Here is a 22,672-nt window from a genome sequence, read left to right on the forward strand (position 1 = left end):
GATTTTGTCTTATGGCTTGGCTCTTGAGAGGGCCCACTTTTTAAAGTGTGGCTACACCATGTGGGTTATTAATATCTTGTTGAGTTCTAGGAAGCTATCCACGTCCTGGGTTACATGCGAATTTGGAGTCTTTTCAAAGCTTAGTGTGTCAAGCGTGGTGTTTTTGCTGGTCAGGGCATCAGTGAGTAAGATTTTGGAGTTCTTCACAGGGAGATGAGTACAGGGTCACTCTTTGACTGTTCACCTGGATGTGACTTGGAGGTTAAGCACCTTCATTCTTCAGTTAGGCCAGTGATGTCCCCTTGGGATTTTAACTTGGTTTTGTTCGCTGTAGTGCAGACACCCTTTGAACTGCTCAGGCAGTTATTTATCAAGGATCTTACTCTCAAAGTGGTCTTTTTGGTGGCTATTTAATCAGAAAGATGGATTTTGGAGTTGCAGGAGTTAGTACATAAGTACATAAGTAATGCCATACTGGGAAAAGACCAAGGGTCCATCGAGCCCAGCATCCTGTCCACGACAGCGGCCAATCCAGGCCAAGGGCACCTGGCAAGCTTCCCAAACGTACAAACATTCTATACATGTTATTCCTGGAATTTTGGATTTTTCCAAGTCCGTTTAGTAGCGGTTTATGGACTTGTCCTTTAGGAATCCGTCCAACCCCTTTTTAAACTCTGCTAAGCTAACTGCCTTCACCACTTTCTCCGGCAACGAATTCCAGAGTTTAATTACACGTTGGGTGAAGAAAAATTTTCTCCGATTTGTTTTAAATTTACTATACTGTAGTTTCATCGCATGCCCCCTAGTCCTAGTATTTTTGGAAAGCGTGAACAGACGCTTCACATCCACCTGTTCCACTCCACTCATTATTTTATATACCTTTATCATGTCTCCCCTCAGCCGTCTCTTCTCCAAGCTGTATAGCCCTAGCCTCCTTAGTCTTTCTTCATAGGGAAGTCATCCCATCCCCGCTATCATTTTAGTCGCCCTTCGCTGCACCTTTTCCAATTCTACTATATCTTTCTTGAGATGCGGCGACCAGAATTGAACACAATACTCAAGGTGCGGTCGCACCATGGAGCGATACAACGGCATTATAACATCCTCACACCTGTTTTCCATACCTTTCCTAATAATACCCAACATTCTATTCGCTTTCTTAGCTGCAGCAGCACACTGAGCAGAAGGTTTCAGTGTGTTATCGACGACGACACCCAGATCCCTTTCTTGGTCCGTAACTCCTAACGTGGAACCTTGCATGACGTAGCTATAATTCGGGTTCTTTTTTCCCACATGCATCACCTTGCACTTGCTCACATTAAACATCATCTGCCATTTAGCCGCCCAGTCTCCCAGTCTCGTAAGGTCCTCTTGTAATTTTTCACAATCCTGTCGCGATTTAACGACTTTGAATAACTTTGTGTCATCAGCAAATTTAATTACCTCGCTAGTTACTCCCATCTCTAAATCATTTATAAATATATTAAAAAGCAGCGGTCCTAGCACGGACCCCTGAGGAACCCCACTAACTACCCTTCTCCACTGTGAATACTGCCCATTTAAACCCACTCTCTGTTTCCTATCCTTCAACCAGTTTTTAATCCACAATAGGACATTTCCTCCTATTTCATGACCCTCTAATTTCCTCTGTAGCCTTTCATGAGGTACCTTGTCAAACGCCTTTTGAAAATCCAGATACACAATATCAACCGACTCCCCTTTGTCCACATGTTTGTTCACTCCTTCAAAGAATTGAAGTAAATTGGTCAGGCAAGATTTCCCCACACAAAAGCCATGCTGACTTGGTCTCAGTAATCCATGTCCTCGGATGTGCTCTGTAATTTTGTTTTTAATAATAGCCTCTACCATTTTCCCCGGCACGCACGTCAGACTCACCGGTCTATAATTTCCCGGATCTCCCCTGGAGCCTTTTTTAAAAATGGGCGTTACATTGGCCACCTTCCAATCTTCCGGTACCACGCTCGATTTTAAGGATAAGTTGCATATCACTAGCAGTAGCTCCGCAAGCTCGTTTTTCAGTTCTATCAGTACTCTAGGATGAATACCATCCGGTCCAGGAGATTTGCTACTCTTCAGTTTGCCGAACTGCCCCATTACGTCCTCAAGGTTTACCGTGAAGTCAGTAAGTTTCTCCGACTCGTCCGCTTGAAATACCATTTCCGACACCGGTATCCCACCCAAATCTTCCTCGGTGAAGACCGAAGCAAAGAATTCATTCAGTCTCAAGTGAAGAGCCATATTTGAGTGTCTTTTGTGAGAAGGTAACATAACAATGTAACTTATATTCCGCCTACGCCTCGTGGTTCAAGGTGGATCACAATAAAAGAAGCTGATCATATCCAGGAATCTACATTAAAAAAAGAAATACTCCTACTTCAGTATTAGATTGAATAACAAATTTCTGAAACAAGTAGGTTTTTACAGTTTTTTCAGAATTGTAAATAATTTGTTGTAGAGAGCTGTAAGGTTATAAAAATTCTTTTTCAAGATGAACTGCTTGAAATGAGAATAAAGTGTCAAGCAATCTAAATCTTCATATTTTTAAGAACAGGAAAAGTAAATAAGGTTAATGATGTTGGTGGTGGTTTTCGTCAGGTGCTGTCCTTTCTTACGAAGGTAGTATCTCCTTTCCATTTCAATCAGACTATTTTGCTTCCAGTTTTGGAAGATCCTCAGAATTTGAAGAATGGGAGCCAGCTTCATTAGCTGGATGCATGGAGAGTGTTGCGAGTCTCCTTCAGGCACACGGAGGAGTTTAGGTAGTCTGACAGCTCTTTTTTTAGTTTAAGGAGCTGCGTAAGGGTTGTGTTTCTAATTGGTAAATCGATCAGATCAGTCATGGATTATTTTATGCACCAGGGTACAAATATTGAAGGATATATGTTCTTTGATAGGTATCTAGTGTGGTTTTTCACGAAGGGGTTTTGCTCTTTCAAATTGTGTTTTTCCGTAGATGAGCTTTGCTGCTGTGTTCTGAGCAGTCTGAAGTTTCCTTAAGATTTATTCTTTGCATCCTACGTATATTCCGTTGCAGTAGTCAACGTAGTTTATACCAATGTTTGAATCACGTTACGAAACGTTTCCCTCAGGAAGAATTGTTTTACGTGTCTTAAGTTTCCACATTGTGTGGAACATTTTCTTTGTGGTGGCTGTGGCTTGGTTCTCTAGAGTTAAATTGATGTCTGAGGTAATTCTGAGGATTCTCAGATTGTCTGAGATTGGGAGAGTGTAATCCAGGGTGTTTATGGTTGTGGGGGAGGGTTGTGCTATGTTGGGATGCAAGAATGGGGCAGTGTGTTTTTTATTTGTTGAGTTTTATTTGTAATGCTGATGCCCAGGCATCCATGATGATGCTGTTCGGAATTATGTTGGCGATTTGTGATGGGTTTGATTTGAAAGGTATATATATTGTGACATCGTCCGCGTACAGAAAAGTGTTAAGGCCTTGATTGGATAGGGACTTGGCTAATGGTCATCATTAGGTTTAATAGAATGAGAGCGAGAGGTGAACCCTACCTTGTGGTTAGGGACCCCTTGATCCATTTGAGTATATTCCCTCTGATTCCTATCTTGTCGAATATTCTTAGAAGTATATTGTGGTCTACCATGTCGAATGTGCTAGACATGTCTAATTGGAGCAGGAGGATGTTTTTACCTATTGCAATTTCCTGCTTGAATTTGGCCAGGAGTGTAACTAGTACAGTTTCTGTACTATGTAGGGTCCTGAAACCAGATTGCGATTTGTGCAGTATTGAGAATTTATTGATGTATTCCTTGAATTGTTTGGCTTCAATGCCTTCCATCTATTTGGTTGTCAGTGTGATGGATGCTACTAGACAATAGTTGGTGATTTCATCTATTTTTTTCTTGGTGTCTTTTGGTATTGGTGTGAGTAAGGTGTTGCCTTTATCTTTGGGGACTAGGCCTTGCTGGAACATGTAGTTTAGGTGGGATGCTAGATCTGCAATGAATCGGTCTGGAGGCGTTTTCATTAAGTAGTTGGGGCATGCGTCCAGTAGACAGTAGGTGGTGGAGAGCTTTCTGGTCGCCTGTGCACCTGCTTCAGCTGTGATCTGAGTGAAGTTTGACCAAGTTTGGTCTGCTGGGTATTCTCCTGAGCATGGGTCAAGTACATCGAGGAAGGTTTCAAGGTTGGTGTTCTCCTGGGAGATGGTTTTGAGTAGGTTGACAATTTTTTCTTTGAAGTATTTGGCAAGTTCGTCTGCCAGTGGAATGTCCGTTTTAAATGAGGTAACTGATCTGGTGTCTAGTAGCTTGTCCAATAGATTATATAATCTTACATGTGTCTTATAATAATTCCGTTTGGATTGTTTTATCTCATATTTGGGGTTTTTATTTTGCGATTCTTTCCATATGTTTAGAGTTTGAGCATTTTTGTTTTTTCTCCACACTCGTTCGAGTCTTCTGGATAATGTTTTTAGTTGTTTCAGCTCATCGTTGAACTATGGGGGTTTTGTTCGAATGGGGGCTATTTCGTTTAGTACAGAGTTCCATCTCTTTTCCCATTCCGCGAGGTAGTTTATAGAATCAGTTGGTGCTAATTGTCGTATATTGATTGCCAGAATGTTTTTGCGTCTATATGACCTCTTGTGCTGTGTGATGTGCGTACATTGGCTTGGTGATGTCCCTTCTTCAGCCACTGTAGAGTCAGATTTAGTTTAAAGTGATCAGACCATGGTGTTTCCGACCAATTATGTTCTGTTATTTTGAAGTTTCTTTCATTTGCGAATTTGTGTGCGAGTAGATCAAGTGTATGACCTTTTATGTGTATTGCCTTCATAAATGGCCATTTTAAGTCTTATTTTGGAGAAATTCCTTACATTCATGCTCACCGTTTGTTTGGGTCTTCTAAGTGAAGGTTAATATCTCCTATGACCAGCACATTTGAGTTAGTTGCACATGTGGCAGATATGAAGTCTATGAAGTTAGTCTGTGCTTCGTTCCAGTTACCTGGTGGTCTGTAGAATATGTAGATTACTAGTGAAGGACCCCTAAATTAACAAAAAAACATTGTTGTCTTGGGTAAGAATTGGCCTGGTACTGAAATATATTGTACAATCAGAGCTCTGATGAGAAGGTTTATTAGCTTTACCACCTTCCCTACCATTATTGTTGAGGGCTGTATTGACTTAGAGTAGTAGTCCAGGATTAAATTTTTAGTCAGTGCAAATTATAACATTCACAATTTTAAAATAATCTTTAAAGAGAGATGGTACTTCAACACAATTTCAGTGAACAGTAAACCTGACTAGTTAATGTATGCAGTTAATATTACTACTATAGAATTGACAAACATTAAAATGTTACTAACAGTATTTGGTATTTTTAATATGTATAACAATTTTAGTACTGTGGATTTCCTTTCTAAGGTGTCCAACTTGTCCCTTAGAGTGTATATATCAATATATCTCCAATGTATCTTTCCTCTCACTATTGGTCACATACATTATACAACTTACCAATCAAAAATAAGTTTGAAAGGGTAGTGCTATTTCACTCATGCACATACAGTCGAGAGTAAGTTCTAAAGTGGTCTATGTGGTTGTAAAGTATGTGACCAGTTTTATAGCATGTTCTTACAGGTAATTTTTAAAGAGACCAGCTATGTAATTTTCCTCCTCTGACCTAAACACACACTATAGGAATGCCTCTTTAACCTGGTTAAATGTACTTATTGTGGACCAATTTCTCCAAATGAGTTAGTTTTGGGCATTCCATGACAGGAATGAGCCTTATCCTAAGCCATGGCATGTGAAGTATGATCTCACTCTCTCAAATGTACTGCTAATGCTCATTGTAAAATTGCATTTTTCCAAAGAGAGCTTCCCTATGGAAGTTCGTAAGGTATAATGTGTATAGGCCATTTATCCAGGTGTGTTTGGAAATTCTTTTTGATCAATCATTAATTTTCTTTGTCTTAGACTGCATTTCTTGGTACTTGAGGATCTTATTTCTCTCAATTTGATTCACAGAATAATCATTTGGGACTGACAGCTTTATGATTAATGCCATTCTGGTGTTTTTCTCCTTTACCACAGTGTCCAGTTTTCTCACATCTAGCTTATTATTAGTGTGGAAATCTACATGTACTTTTAGCCAGACAGAAGGTGGCAGTTTTCAGTCAAGCCATTTTACACAGGTGAATGGCTTTGAAAATTGCCCTAATTGTAAGGAACGGTATAGTAACTTGCACAGTTATTGGTGGTTCTGAATGCATAACCAGTGTCCTAGTTTTGATGTTTTAACAGCCCTTCTTTATAACTGTTTATATCAGTTGTACACTTTGCAATAACTTCTTTCAAAATCCCTTGTATATTATTTCCTTTGGAAAGTTATTTTACAAAGGACATTTGTCTGTTGGTGTGTTCTGATTCATAACTGTAATTTAAACTGACTTCTGTCTGAACAAATGTGTACTAGCAATGGAAGCTAATGGGACTAGACTGAGGAGTGGTTGTTGAAGTGGTATTGGGAATGGGTAACCCAGACTTCCTTAGCGTCCCTCCGGAAAGGCCCAGAATACAACTGATGGGTTGTGCACGCCTTCCAGCAGGTGGAAACTGAAAAATCTGACTTTAGAGAGCCAATAAGAGCCCTGGCTAGCTGTAACTAGTCTCAGTATTATCAGTCTATCAGGTGGAAGGTAGTGAATCCTTTCAGTGTCTCTATCTCTACTCTTTTACTTTTAAATAGATATATCTGGGGATTTGTTTGGGGAGTACAGTGTGCCTTAGGTTTTCCTTGAGGCACCTTTCTCCTCAAGATTCAGGAAAATGATTGGCTATGCTTTCTGGACTTAAAGGATGCCTGTATCCACATTTCGATACTTCCCAGTCACAGGAAGTATCTCAGATTTCTAATAGGGAAATGCCATTATCAGTATCACATGCTGCCATTTGGTCTTGTGTCAGCTCCCAGGGTATTCACCAAATGTCTACTGCTAATAGTGGCATATCTTTGCAGGCTGGGAGTGTACATGTTTCCCTGTCTGGATGATTGGCTGATCAAGAGCACATCACAGAAGGGGGCATCAGCCTGTGCACCTAACTGTTTGGGTGTTGGAATTAATAGGGTTAGTCATAAACTACCCCACATCCCACCTTCTCCCAGTCCAGTGATTGGAATTCATTGGAACCTTGCTAGATACATTGCAGGCTCAGGCTTTTCTTCCACAAGTGGGAGCAGAGACCAATGCTCGCCTTGCAAGTCTAAAGCAGCAAGCAGGTCACAGCTTGGCAAATGTTGAGATTGATGGACCACATGGCCTCAACAGTGCACGTCACTCCCATGACACATTTCCACTTAAGAGAAGCCAGTGAACCTTAGTTTCCTAATGGTCTCAGGCGGCCGAGAACCTAGAGGTTGTCATTCAAGTTTCTCCAGAGTTGACTCATGCCCTTCTCTGGTAGACAATTCGGACAAATTTGTCTGTGAGACTACTATTCCAAATTTCACCTCCTCAGAAGATGTTCACAACAGATGCATCCAACCTAAGATGGGGAGCTCATATAGATGGGCTTCACATGCTGGGGACTTGGTCTGCTCAGGATACCAATCTCCATATAAATCTCCTTGAGCTTAGGGCCATTTGGAACGCTCTAAAGGCTTTTTGAGATCAGCTGCAAAACCAAATTCTCATCCAAATGGACAATCTGGTTGCAATATTTGATGTAAACAAGCAGAGTACGGGATTGTACTCGTGTCAAGAAGCAGTTGTGATGTAGCAGTGGGCCCTCCTTTACGGAATGGACCTCCAGGCCACATACCTCCAAGGAAAGGACAACTGCCTGGCGGACCGACTGAGCAGGGTTTTGCAACCACATAATGGTCTCTCAATATGAGTCTAGCACACAAGATCTTCTGAGAGTTGAGCACCCCCTCGGTGGATCTTTGTGCCACTTATCTCAACAACAAGGTCTTCCAGTTCTGCTGAAGGCTCAGATTGCATGGCAGACTAGCATTGGATGCCTTTCTTCTACATTGGGGGGAGGGTCTTCCTTCAGTACCTCTCATAGAGAAGACTTTGCTGAAACTCGAGGAAGACCAAGGAACTATGATCCTAATTGCACCTTACTGACTGAGACAGATCTGGTTCCCTCTTCTGGAATCTCCGAAGATCTATGGAGATTGGACTGTTTTCTGGCCCTCACCATGCAGAACGAGAAGTCTCTTCTATAGCCCAACCTCCAATTATTGGCTTTCAAGGCTTGGATGTTGAGAGCATAGAATTTGAAACCTTAGATTTGCTGGAGGGTGTCTCTTGCATCTTGATGGCTACCAGGAAAGACTCTACTAAGAGGTATTACTCATTTAAGTGAAGGAGGTTTGCTGTCTGGTATGAGGGCAAGGCCTTAGATCCCCTCACTTGTCTTCAAAAACTGCTTGAAGACTTCCTTCACCTGTCTGAGTGGTTTGAAAACCAACTCTTTAAGGGTTCATCCTAGTGCTTATCATCAGTCTGTAGTTCGCTTCATGTGAGGTTTGTTATTGATAAAGCCCCCTATCAAACCTCCAACTGTGTCATGGCATCTCAATGTTGTCCTCACCCAGTTGATGAGAGCTCCTTTTGAGTCTCTTGATTCCTGTCAACTGAAGTATTTGCCCTGAAAAGTTTTGTTTCTGATGGAAGTCACTTCAGCTTGCAGGGTCAGTGAGCTTCAGGCCCTAGTAGCTGATCCACCTTGCACCACAATAGAGTAGTTCTCCGCATGCATCCTAAGCTCCTTCCTAAGGTAGTTTCGGAGTTCCATTTTAATCGGTTAATCGTTCTACCAACATTTTCTCCCAAACCACATGCCAGTCCTGGTGAGAGTGTACTTCATACCTTGGATTGCAAGCGAGCCTTAGCCTTCTATCTGGAGCAAACTAAAACCCTTAGACAGTCCACCCAGCTTTTTGTTTATTTTGACCCAAACAAAATGGGGGTAGCCATCGGCAGATACACAATTTCCAATTGGCTAGCAAATTGCATCTCATTTGCTTTTGCCCAGGCTGGACTGGGCCATGTCAAGGCTCATAATGTCAGAGCCATGGCTATGTCGGTAGTCCACTTGGGGTCAGCACCATATAGGAGATTTGCAAAGCTTTGATGTGGTCATCAATCCACACATTAACATCTCATTATTGCCTTGAGCAGGATACTCGATGAGACAGCTGGTTCAATCAGGGAGTCCTACAGAATATGTTTGATGTCTAAAATCCAACTCCACTGCCCTAGGCCCAGTTTTCTTGTGTTCCAGACTACTTTCACAACTAGTACACAATTTGTTTCGGGTTGATTGAATAACAGGGCTCAATGTTTCAAGTCCCTATTGTCATAGCATTGTTTTCTGTGAGCCTGGTAGCTAGGGATTCCCAGCTGTGAGAATATGACGTCCTGCTTGTTCTATGAGAAAGTAAAGTTACTCACCTGTAGCAGATGTTCTCAGAGGACAGCAGACCAAGTATTCTCATATACCCATCCACTTCCCTTTGTTGTCTTCTTTAGCTAATCAGAAGGACTGAAGGACCCACGCTTACATTTCAGGTGAGAAGGCACCAGCACATGTGCAGTGGGACACTACTAGAAAGTTCTTGATCTCACCAGTCAGCGCCTGCACTGGGCTTTGTCAGATGATGTTACCCAGCTGTGAGTATTTGGCCTTCTATCCTTGGAGAACATCTGCTACAGTTGAGTAACTTTGCTTTATGTGGCAACTTTTTGGCACTGTACCTCACTAAAGCTGAAACCATTATCAGGTTAGGTGTGGCAGTAACATCCTTTTAAATAACATGTAAATGAAGTTTTTGTATCATTTTAGAATGCGATTTACTCGGATTGACTCCAGTAGTACTGAAAAAAGTGTGAGTTCTGAAACTGAAGAGGATTTTACTCCAAGAAGTAGAAAGGTAATTTTCAGTAGAAAGCCTGCCATTATAATTTTTTGTTTACTTGCCAGTTGAGATGTTGGGTCATACATTTCTAGGTAGGCAATGTTTTGGTTGCCTTATGTTAGTTTGCTGTTGGATGATGTATTACCCAAATGATTTTAATTGGTCATGCTCTATTATCCAACCTGCAAAGATCTTTCTTACAAAGCAATCCTTGCTGCAGGCTTCACAGAGTACCAAACTTTGGAATGTTCTACCCAAGCAATTAAGGTACTTAGAAGATTATCTGAGATTCCATAAATTACTAAAGGTTTTTATATTAAGTACATATCTTATTAAAAAAACAATAAACTAATGTTGCCATCTCTCTTATATGTTTCAACATAACCAATACTCTAGCCTAGTTTAATGACAAACACACAATTTATTCCTAAAATGTTATAATAGACTGTATTATGTTTTTGATGTTTTTTCTTGAATGTAAGCCACATTGAACCTGAACTTATTTGGGATAATGTGGGATACAAATATCATAATAATAATTATTATTCCTTGTCATCAGCAGCAGATGAATCTATTAACTGATGGGTTATGTCCGCCTACCAGCAGGTGGAGATAGAGAACACTGAAAAACCATAGTGCTCTAAGGACGGCTAGCCCCATCTGCCTTCAGTATTGCTCTATCTCCCAGCAGGTGTGGACGTAGCTTGATCAGCTCATGGAAAAATTCTGCCTGGGGTGGCTCCTGTGCTTTTGCCAGTTGTAGCAGGGGTGTTGTGGCTGGTGGTGCCCACTTTGAAGGCATATAGGTTCGCCCTTTCCCTGCCTTACCTGTCTCCCTGCCTCCCGGATTACCTCTGTTGCTGCCTGCCTCCAATTTTCCTCACAGTGTTAAAAAAAAAAATATGCATTGGATCTGCGTGGCTGTTCTGAGGCTATTTTCCACGTGCAGCCTGACCGGAGCTCGTTTGACTCGGTCTTTTGAGGTGAGAGTGGTGCCCAGCTCCTCCGGGGAGGTCCCGCGGACGCCATTCTGATCGGGGTAAGTTTTGGCGCGAAACCGCCGTTTTACTTATATAATTCCGTCCAGTCGGACGATGGCTGCTGAAGCAGTTAAACTCTGCTCCTGTTGTGGTAAACGTAGATCAGCAGCGGGGCTCTGTAAGACGTGCTCTTTAGACGCTAGAGCTGGTACGAGCATGGCGAGTGATGATTCTTCCCGCTCAATGGAGCTGGCAGCGGGCGCCATTTTGGAAGCGCCGCACGCCTCGACCCTTGCTGTTGCAAAGGAGTCTGAGTGCAGGGGGACGCCTCGGTTAGAGGCTACCAGAGCAGTTCCCGTTTCTCCTGAGTCGGAGAAGGAGGGTCAGGGTGAGTGTTTCTCCCTGGAGTTTGTGCTTTTAATGCATATAGCTTTCATGCTGAAAAGAGCTCTGCCACACTTGTCTGACACTGCGATGCTACCTGGTTTCCCCCTGGGTGTTGATGGCCCGGGGCTGGCTGATTCCCCCGAGCGTTGGAAGGACGCAAAACATAGACTGGTAAATTCCCCATCAGAGAGTGGTGCACTTCCCCCCCCCCCCCCAATGGTCGGGCAGTGTGGATTCTGAGGGTTCTGGCAGGGCCTCTTGGTCTGAAGAGCCAGAGGAAAGTGCCGGTTTGCCACTGGATCTGGATGATCCCAATATAGTGAGGATTTTCCACCGCGATGAGCTGCCAGCGCTCATTTCGGATGCCTTGCAGGCCTTCTCAATTGATGATTCTGCCAAGGGCGAGGCCTCCTCTGGTAATCCGAGGATGGTGAGTACTAAGAAGCCTGCTCGATCCTGTGCATTACTCCATCCAAGAGCTTATTTCAGCTCAATGGTCTGAACCCAAAGGGCCTTTGAAAGTGGCCAGGGCTATGGGTCAGCTTTACCCTCTAAGTGAGGAGCACTTGGCCCCTTTGGGGATGCCTAAAGTGGACGCCTTGGTCACGGCGGTGACAAAGAGGACCACCCTCCCCGTAGAGGGAAGGGTTGCCCTGAAAGATATACAGGACCGGCAACTTGAATCTACGCTGAAACGGCCATTTGAAATCTCGAGCCTCGCCTTAAGGGCGTCTATATGCAGTTCTTATGCTGCCCGGGCCTGCCTTTCTTGGTTACAACAGGCAGTGGAACAGCCCGCAGATGGTGCGGAGTTCCTCGCTGAGGTTGCACCGCAGATGGAGTCGGCTCTGTCATTTTTAGCTGACGACCTCTATGATCTGGTCAGAGCTTCGACTAAACAGATGTCTATGGCGGTTGCGGCCCGCCGCCTTCTATGGCTACGGCATTGGGCAGCTGACATGGCCTCTAAGCACAGGCTGGTGAAGCTTCCCTTTAGGGGCCACCTGTTATTCGAAGAGAAGCTGGAGAAGATTGTGAAAGACCTGGGGGACCCTAAACCCCAGCGCTTACCCGAGGATAGGCTGAGGCCTTCTTCCAAGGGTTCTGTGTGGCCCTCCTCTTCCAGACCTCGCTTCCGTGAAGCTCGCAGGTATCGCCCGGGGCGCTCTGCTGGGGTTTCTCAACGTGCCCGTTTTCAGCAGAGGAACTCCTTTCGCTCGGACAAGCGTTCCGCAGCGGCCGGTTCTAGGCCTGGAGTTCAGGAATGGCCCCCTCTAATGACGTCCATTCCTCGATTCCTACAGTAGGAAGACGGCTTTCCCTCTTGAGGAATGGACCAAGATTACCTCCGATCAATGGGTCCTGGACCTGATCAGAGAAAGTTACCGATTGGAATTTAGCGCCCCGGTGAGAGACGTGTTTGTGGAGTCCCGATGTGGTACTGCCGTCAAACGGGCAGCGGTAGAGGAGACCTTACAAGTCTTGTTGCACCTTGGAGCGGTGATCCCTGTGCCTCCCACCGAACGCGGCTGCAGTCGCTACTCCATTTACTTTATGGTGCCTCGAAAAGGCGGGTCTTTCCGACTGATCCTCGACTTAAGGTCAGTCAACGAGGCTCTAAGAGTGCAACATTTTCGCATGGAAACCCTGTGCTCCGTTATTGCGGCAGTTCAGCCAGGAGAATTTCTCACGTCTCTGGACCTAAAAGAAGCTTACTTGCACATTCCTATTTGGCCCCGCATCACCAGTTTCTCCGGTTTGCAGTGTTGGGAAAACATTTCCAGTTTCGGGCCTTGCCTTTTGGCCTCGCCACAGCTCCCCGCACCTTTTCCAAGGTTTTGGTGGTAGTAGCTGCTTTTCTCAGGCGACACGGTATCCACCCGTACCTCGACGACTGGCTCATCAGAGCGGATTCGGCAGACAAAAGTCATCTGGCCGCAGCCAGAGTGGTCTCAGTACTGCAATCTCTGGGCTGGGTCGTCAATATACCCAAAAGTCACCTGACCCCCTCTCAATCTCTTGAATATTTGGGGGTCCGGTTCAACACGGCCTCGGGGTTTGTCTTTCTACCCGACCAAAGGCGGTGCAAGCAGAATCAGGTCCATCTGCTCCTGAGGATGCCTCACCCGCGAGCTTGGGACTTTGTCCAGCTGCTGGGGTCGATGACGGCCACTTTGGAGGTAGTGCCATGGGCGAGAGCGCACTTGAGACCTCTGCAGATTGCTCTGCTTCAGCGATGGTCTCCAATATCCCAGGATCATCAACGCAGACTCATGTGGCTCCCTGCGGCCCGGCTCAGTATGGAGTGGTGGCTCTCTGACAGCATGCTGCGGTGAGGAATGCCGCTGGCGCTTCCCTCTTGGTGCCTGGTGATAACCGATGCCAGCCTGGTCAGCTGGGGAGCACATTGCCAGGGAAGCTATGCCCAGGGTCTGTGGACACCTGCGGAAACGGGGGTCCATCAATCGCTTGGAACTGAGAGCGATATTCCAGGCTCTTCTGGCCTTTCACAAGACTTTGGAGGGGCTGGCTGTCAGAGTTCTGTCGGACAACATGACAGCGGTGGCCTACATAAATCGTCAGGGCGGCACTCAGTGCTGAGCACTGGCCGCGGAGGCCGCTCAGATTTGCCACTGGGCCGAGCTACAGCTGCAGCTTCTGTCAGCAGCTCACATAGGTCAGAGCAACGTGCAAGCGGATTTTCTAAGCAGGCATCAAATCGACCCAGCGGAGTGGGAACTGGCAGACGAAGTGTTCCTTCAGATCTTTGCCAAAGGGGGAACGCCCATAGTGGATCTAATGGCGTCAAGCGCAAATGCCAAAGTCCCGTGCTTTTTCAGCAGACGGAGAGATCCTCGCTCGGCGGGGTTGGATGCCTTAGCTCAACCCTAGCCCCCGGGCCTCCTGTATGTGTTCCCTCCTTGGCCCTTGATAGGGCGAGTCCTCCTGCGAATTCGGCTACATCAAGGAGTGGTGATTCTCATTGCCCCGGATTGGCCCAGGCGGCCGTGGTGCGCGGACCTCTCTTGGCGCTAATCCTCGACTTCTCTTCACCACATTGAACTCCCTCCTCAAGGTGCCCCCTCCCCCAACTCCCCCTTCATTATCTCCTCAGACCCTTGCTGAATTCTTTCACAACAAGGTTGAAAAGATAAACCTTGCTTTCTCTACCTCACCACCTCTCCCTCCACTAGTCCGTTCCCCTCTCTCTCCTTCCCCTCATTCCCTTTCCTCCTTTCCTGAAGTTACTATTGAGGAAACTACACTTCTCCTTTCTTCCTCAAAATGTACCACCTGTTCCTCTGATCCCATTCCCACCCACCTTCTTAATGCCATCTCTCCTGCTCTTATTCCTTTTATCTGTCACATTCTCAACCTCTCACTTTCCACTGCGACTGTCCCTGCTGCCTTTAAACATGCTGTGGTCACACCTCTCCTTAAGAAGCCTTCACTCGACCCTACTTGTCCCTCTAATTACCGACCCATCTCCCTCCTTCCTTTTCTCTCCAAATTACTTGAGCGTGTTGTTCACCGCCGCTGCCTTGATTTTCTCTCCTCACATGCTATTCTTGACCCACTACAATCTGGTTTTTGCCCTCTCCACTCAACCGAAACTGCGCTTACTAAAGTCTCCAATGACCTATTACTGGCTAAATCCAGAGGTCAATATTCCATCCTCATTCTTCTTGATCTTTCTGCTGCTTTTGACACTGTCGATCACAGCATACTTCTCGATACCCTGTCCTCACTTGGATTCCAGGGCTCTGTCCTTTCCTGGTTCTCTTCCTACCTCTCCCTCCACACCTTTAGTGTTCACTCTGGTGGATCCTCTTCTACTTCTATCCCTCTGCCTGTCGGCGTACCTCAGGGTACTGTTCTTGGTCCCCTCCTCTTTTCTATCTACACTTCTTCCCTTGGTTCATTAATCTCATCCCATGGCTTTTCCTACCATCTCTAAGCTGATGACTCCCAAATCTACCTTTCTCACCTTGCATCCAAACCAAAGTTTCAGCGTGCTTGTCTGACATTGCTGTCTGGATGTCTCAACGCCACCTGAAATTAAATATGACCAAAACCGAGCTTCTCATTTTCCCCCCCAAACCCACCTCCCCACTCCCCCCGTTTTCTATTTCTGTTGATGGCTCTCTCATTCTCCCTGTCTCCTCAGCTCGAAACCTTGGGGTCATCTTTGACTCTTCTCTCTCCTTCTCTGCTCATATCCAGCAGATTGCCAAGACCTGTCGTTTCTTTCTTTACAACATCCGTAAAATCCGCCCCTTTCTTTCCGAGCACTCTACCAAAACCCTCATCCACACCCTTGTCACCTCTCGTTTAGACTACTGCAATCTGCTTTTTGCTGGCCTCCCACTTAGTCACCTCTCCCCTCTCCAGTCGGTTCAAAACTCTGCTGCCCGTCTCATCTTCCGCCAGGGTCGCTTTACTCATACTACCCCTCTCCTCAAGACCCTTCACTGGCTCCCTATCCGTTTTCACATCCTGTTCAAACTTCTTCTACTAACCTATAAATGTACTCACTCTGCTGCTCCCCAGTATCTCTCCACACTCGTCCTTCCCTACACCCCTTCCCGTGCACTCCGCTCCATGGATAAATCCTTCTTATCTGTTCCCTTCTCCACTACTGCCAACTCCAGATTTCGCGCCTTCTGTCTCGCTGCACCCTACGCCTGGAATAAACTTCCTGAGCCCCTACGTCTTGCCCCATCCTTGGCCACCTTTAAATCTAGACTGAAAGCCCTCCTCTTTAACATTGCTTTTGACTCATAACCACTTGTAACCACTCGCCTCCACCTACCCTCCTCTCTTCCTTCCCGTTCACATTACTTGATTTGATTTGCTTACTTTATTTATTTTTTGTCTATTAGATTGTAAGCTCTTTGAGCAGGGACTGTCTTTCTTCTATGTTTGTGCAGCGCTGCGTACACCTTGTAGCGCTATAGAAATGTAGTAGTAGTAGTAGCTAACAGTAAAATGGAGGACGGCAGTCAAGCATGTACAGCTGACAGCTGGAACATCTCGTAGCACAGTCGGGAATAGCAAGGTCACGGAAATGTGCCAAGCAGAGTGAGAGCAGTGTAGGCAGAGACTTCTGGTCAGACCGAATGGATCAAATGGTCATCTGCTAAATCTCCCTTGTTTATTTTGTTTCATTTCACAGATCTATATCTCGCATTATCTATACAGATTACCGGTTACATTTTCATTTTAACAATGAATCAAGAAGTATATAAAGATACCATCATTTTCAGAGGCATTGAGGCAGATTTATAGCTGACATCTCCCTTTTTTGGTGCAATGCATTACAGATTTTAGAGAGGTGATCAACACACATGGGAAGACGTGAGCCGAGTCAGGATGCTTGCGGGTTCATGTACAGGGCTTGTGTTTATAATCTGCTGTAACGAAGGGAAGGGAATGGGACTTGATATACCGCCTTTCTGTGGTTTTTGCAACTACATTCAAAGAGGTTTACATAGTATATACGGGTATTTATTTGTACCTGGGGCAATGGAGGGTTAAGTGACTTGCCCAGAGTTACAAGGAGCTGCAGCGGGAAATCGAACACAGTTCCCAGGATCAATGTCCGCTGCACTTCCTCCACTATTCTTTGAGATTCTGGAATCTTGCTGTTCTTTGTGGTTCTAAATGGAATGTTGCTACTCTTTGAGATTGTGCATGGGACTTGATATACTGCCTTTCTGTGGTTTTTGCAACTACATTCAAAGAGGTTTAGACAGTATATAAAGGTACTTATTTGTACCTGGGGCAATGGAGGGCAACTCCAGACTTTGCGCCTTCTGTCTCACTGCACCCTACGCCTGGAATAAACTTCCTGAGCCCCTACGTCTTGCCCCATCCTTGGCCACCTTTAAATCTAGACTGAAAGCCCACCTCTTTAACATTGCTTTTGACTCGTAACCACTTGTAACCACTCGCCTCCACCTACCCTCCTCTCTTCCTTCCCATCCACATTAATTGATTTGATTTGCTTCTTTATTTATTTTTTGTCTATTAGATTGTAAGCTCTTTGAGCAGGGACTGTCTTTCTTCTATGTTTGTGCAGCGCTGCGTATGCCTTGTAGCGCTATAGAAATGCTAAATAGTAGTAGTAGTAGAGGCCCCTCTTCCTTTGCCTCTGGTACCGAACCTGTTGATGCAGGGGCCGGTGACCATGGATTCCTGCCGCTTTGGTCTTACGGCATGGCTCTTGAGAGGGCACAATTGAGATACAAAGGCTATTCTAACAAAGAGGCATTTCCTCAGCGACCCTCCAGACCGGTCAAGACGCGTGGGTTATGTACTCCTACCAGCAGAGGGAGACTGAGAAACCACTGAGCTTTTGATACTGTATATATAACCTGTGCAGCACCCCCACTAGCCAGTATTTTCTCAGTCTCAGCAGAGGTAGAAGGACAGCCTGTGCAGTCTTCACTGGTCTGGTGAGGTAGTTTTCCTCATAGGAAGTAGAAATTGGGTGGTTTGTTCCATTTTGGTTCATTCTGTGTCTCCCTGTACGTGGTTAAAAAAAAAAAAAAAAAAAGTGTGCTTCGGGGCCCTGGGTCCGGTGGGGCCCAGTGTTTCCCCTGGGGTGTTACACCTGTGTGGCAGGTCCCTCCCCCTAAGCTGCTCTCCATCTCTGACTAAGTGGCAGCTCTGTGCCTCGGCTGCTTTCTCTGGACTGGAGCCTTGAGTGCCTCACAATTGTCAGCTGCCAGCAGTGTTCTGGCCCTTTAAGAGCCTTTTATTATTTATTTAGTGCGGAACTGAAGAGGAAATCAGTTTCCCTGCACTAGACGGGAGAGCAGTGCGAAGTTACTTGACAGGGGCGCCGGAGTTCATAATTAGCGCGGAGGCGGACTGTGTGTGTGTTTGATTATGACCGGCAAGCTACTTCGTTGTCGCGCCTGTTCGCGGCGGGGGTTAGAGACGGCGGGCGGTCAGTGCCGCCTCTGTGGCGAACCTAAACAGTCAAGTTCGGCTCCCCCCGTGTTGGCCGCAGAACTTCCGACGGGATCGCCGGTGTTGGTGTCAGCGGGATCGCAGGCAGGCGCAATGTCGGCAGTTGCGGTTTCGGCGGGAACAGCCGCCATTTTGAATCCGCCGCGATCCGCAGATGCGCTTAGTGTGGGGCCAGCTTCCTCCGGTTTAGGCCAGAAAGTCCCCTCTGAGAGCTCAGGATGTGTCGGTTTTCCTCCAGATTTTGTATGGTCTCTGTTCCAAGCCTGGAAGGCCGGACCTCCTCAGGTGGAGGAGGGGCATGGCTCTATGCTAACTAAAAGACCAAGATTGGAATGGTCAGAAGATGGGGACTGTGTGTCTCAGCTGGGTTCGGAAGACCCAATAGGGATTGAGGAGGAGGTAGAGGGGTTTGAAGACTCTCTTAACCTGATTGAGGCATTACCTGGGGAGGACCCCTCCGTTGTCAGAATTTTCCATAGGGATGAGCTTGCGGAGCTCATAGACCAAGTCACGGTGACACTTAAGTTTGAGCCTGAGGTACCCGTGGGTGAATCAGGGCAGGACCCTTTGGTAAAGGGTATTCACAGTAAGGCACGGTCCTTTCCTATGAACAAGGACCTCCGGGAGATGATTTCCCAGGAGTGGAAGTCACCGGATGCTCCATGCAAGGTCTTTAAGGCAATGGCGCGGCTCTATCCTCTTCCTCAGCAGGACAAAGATTCCTTGAAGGCCCCTACGGTGGATGCAGTGGTTACAGCAGTGACTAGAGCGACGGCTATCCCGGTAGACGGCGGAGCCGCTCTCCGCGACCCACAGGATAGGAGAATTGACGCCTTCCTTAAGCGTACTTTTGATTTGTCAGCGCTCGCGCTCCAGGCCTCGGTATGTGGGGGCCTGGTGGCCCGAGCATGTTTTCGCTGGGCCGAGAAACTCCTGGATGAGTCAGTGGAGGTTGGGGCCTCCGGAGTTCAGGATTTAGCCAAGCTTGAGATGGGTTCGTCTTTCTTGTCGGATGCCCTTTATGATTTATTGAGGGCGTCCGCCAAGAACATGGCTATGGTAGTTGGAGCGCGTAGGGCCCTATGGCTGAGAGGTTGGGTCGCGGATGCAGCTTCTAAAGCGAAGTTGTGTTCTCTGCCATTTAAGGGAACCATGCTCTTTGGAGAGGATTTGGACAATTTGGTGAAAGGCCTTAGTGATGCTAAGATTCCTCGCCTGCCGGATTTACGTCCCAGGTCGGGCACCAGAGGGGTGTCTACTCGTGGTCGTTTTGCTGAGGCCCGCCGGTATAGGCCGGGACGGACTAGTGGGCCTTTTAGAGGACGGTTTTTTCAGCGCACACAGTCCTTTCGAGGGAATCGTCGCGGAGGACGTGACTTTGCCTCGAGAGGACAGGCGTCCGGACGGAATGTGCAATGAAGGTGTTCGGACCCAGGCTCTGGTACGAGTAGGAGCTCGGCTGAGTCAGTTTTATCAGAGCTGGGTCCAAATCACGTCCGATCGGTGGGTTCTCGAGGTAATTCGAGATGGTTATGCGCTGGAATTCGAGGAGTCGCCCCCCGAGAGGTTTCTGGAGTCCCCATGTCATTCAAGAATCAAGAAAGCAGCAGTTCGAGACACGTTGCGTCGCCTTCTGGCTCTGGGAGCAGTGGTTCCGGTTCCTCCAACGCAGAGATGCTTAGGGTGCTATTCGATCTATTTTGTAGTACCAAAGAAGGAGGATGCCTGGCGTCCGGTGTTGGATCTCAAGGGAGTCAATTCAGCGCTCAAGGTTCCCTCATTTCGCATGGAGACGTTGCGGTCCGTTATTGTCGCGGTACGGCAGGGAGAGTTCCTGACGTCGCTGGATTTGACGGAAGCTTATCTTCACATTCCCATTCGGACGGCGCATCAGCGTTTTCTACGTTTTGCGGTCTTAGGAAAGCATTTTCAGTTTTGTGCTCTTCCCTTCGGGCTAGCAACAGCTCCCCGCACCTTTTCCAAGGTGATGGTAGTAGTGGCGGCGGCTTTGCGGAGACAGGGCATTTTGGTGCACCCGTATCTGGACGATTGGTTGATTCGGGCCAAGTCTCAGGCGGAGAGCGAAGTGGCTACAGCGCGGGTGGTAGCCTTGCTGGAATCGCTTGGTTGGGTAGTGAACCACAGCAAGAGCCATCTCGTCCCGTCCCAATCACTCGAGTATCTAGGAGTGCGCTTCGAGACGCTCAACGGTCGAGTGGTGTTGCCGACTCTGCGGATCCGCAGGTTACAGGATCAGATTCGTCACTTCCTGGCAGGGAACAGGCCGACAGCGCGTGCTTACCTTCAGGTTTTGGGCATGATGGCAGCGACTATAGAGGTGGTGCCCTGGGCCAGAGCGCACATGCGGCAGTTACAGTCGGCACTGCTCAGTCGGTGGTCTCCTCAATCACAGGGGTTGGAGATGCGTTTGCCTCTGACTGCTCTTCCGCGTCTCAGTCTCCGTTGGTGGCTAGACGCTCGAAACTTAGTGAAGGGAATGCCATTGGAAGCTCCAGAATGGGTCATTCTCACCACGGATGCCAGCCTGTCCGGTTGGGGGGCTCATTGTCTCGGTCAGGTGGCGCAGGGACGGTGGTCTCAGGAGGAAGCCCAGTGGTCCATCAACCGGTTGGAGACACGGGCCATTCGTTTGGCTCTTCAGTATTTACAGACGCTGCTTCAAGGCAGGGCTGTCAGAGTTCTCTGCGACAATGCCACGGCCGTAGCTTACGTCAATCGGCAAGGGGGCACAAAGAGTCGGGCGGTCGCAGAGGAAGCAGAGCTGTTGTGCCAGTGGGCAGAACTTCATCTTCAGGCCTTATCGGCAGCTCATGTGGCCGGGGTGGACAACGTAGACGCCGATTACCTCAGCAGGCATACTCTAGACCCCGGGGAATGGGCGCTTCATCGCTCGGTTTTCAATCGCATTGTGTCAGTGTGGGGAATGCCTGTAATGGATCTCATGGCAACGGCGTGCAATGCGCAAGTGCCGCGGTTCTTCAGTCGCAGAAGAGACCCGCGGTCGGAAGGAATCGACGCCCTGCTGATGCCGTGGCCTCAGGAGTTGCTGTACGTGTTCCCTCCGTGGCCGTTAGTGGGGAGAGTAGTTCAACGCATCGAACGTCATCCGGGGCGGGTGATTATGATAGCTCCAAATTGGCCGCGTCGCCCGTGGTACGGAGACCTAGTCCGTCTGGCGGTGGCGGATCCCCTGCCATTGACAGAGACAGTGTTGTTGTGTCAAGGTCCCATCAGTCTCCCAGATCCGGCTCAGTTCTCGCTTATGGCTTGGCTCTTGAAAGGAGCAAGTTGAGGAAAAAAGGTTTTTCTTCCAGAGTTGTTGCTACGATGTTGAGTTCCCGGAGGCAGTCCACTTCTCTGGCGTACGTTCGAGTCTGGAGGCTTTTTGAGCACTGGTGCCTAGCTCGGAATTTGAGGGCTATACATGCTTCGGTCGCGGATGTGCTAGAATTTTTGCAGGATGGTCTGGACAAGGGGCTGGCCTTGTCTACTTTGAAGGTTCAGGTGGCAGCATTGTCCTGTTTTCGTGCCAAGGTTCAAGGTAAGTCGTTGGCTTCGTCTGCGGATGTGATTCGATTTTTGAAGGGAGTGAAATTGCTTCGGCCTCCGCAACGCCGGCTCGTTCCTCCGTGGGATTTGAATCTGGTTTTGGAAGCGTTAATTCGGCCTCCATTTGAGCCTTTGGCTTCGGCTACGGACAAGGATCTAGCCTTAAAGACGGTGTTTTTGGTAGCCATTTCATCAGCGCGCAGAGTTTCGGAACTCCAGGCGTTGTCGTGTAGGACGCCCTTCTTGTCTTTTTCCAAGGAAAGGGTTTCTCTGCGTCCGGTGCCCTCCTTTTTGCCCAAGGTAGTGTCCGACTTTCATATGAATCAGGTCATTTCTCTGCCAGTATTAGGGAATCTAGCTGGAGACTCGGAACAGCGTCGGCTGGCCAAGTTGGACGTGAAGCGAGTGTTGCGGTGTTATCTATCTAGAACTCGAGGATTCAGAACTTCGGATCGCCTGTTCGTTCTTTTTGGCGGTTCAAAAAAGGGAGCAGCTGCGTCCAAGGCAACGATAGCTCGGTGGTTGAAGGAGGCGATTGCGTCTGCGTACGTTTTGAAGGGTCGTGCGGTACCTAAGGGTTTTTCGGCTCATTCCACCAGGGGAGTAGCAGCCTCTTGGGCGGAAAGTAGTATGCTTCCTCCTCTAGAGATTTGTCGGGCGGCAGTCTGGTCCTCTTTGCATTCGTTCGTTAAACATTATCGGATTGACATTCATGCTAAAGAGGAGGCAGGTTTTGGGGCTGCCGTGTTGACCTCTGGCCTAAGGGGGTCCCACCCGTAGAGATTTACTGCTTTGGTACGTCCCACGCGTCTTGACCGGTCTGGAGGGTCGCTGAGGAAGGT

General features: G+C 47.4%; 1 protein-coding gene across 2 annotated transcripts in view; it reads left to right on the top strand.

Moving 5' to 3' along the window:
• Positions 1–22,672, top strand: part of ATAD5 (ATPase family AAA domain containing 5) — a 170,835-nt gene that overhangs the window by 5,290 nt on the left and 142,873 nt on the right. For both annotated transcript variants that reach the window (XM_030208396.1, XM_030208395.1), the window contains exon 3: positions 9,843–9,930. In XM_030208396.1, the coding sequence (XP_030064256.1) occupies positions 9,843–9,930 (88 nt within the window). The remainder of the gene's footprint in view (positions 1–9,842; positions 9,931–22,672) is intronic.

This window comes from Microcaecilia unicolor, chromosome 6 (assembly GCF_901765095.1).
Source record: "Microcaecilia unicolor chromosome 6, aMicUni1.1, whole genome shotgun sequence".
NCBI lineage: Eukaryota > Metazoa > Chordata > Amphibia > Gymnophiona > Siphonopidae > Microcaecilia > Microcaecilia unicolor.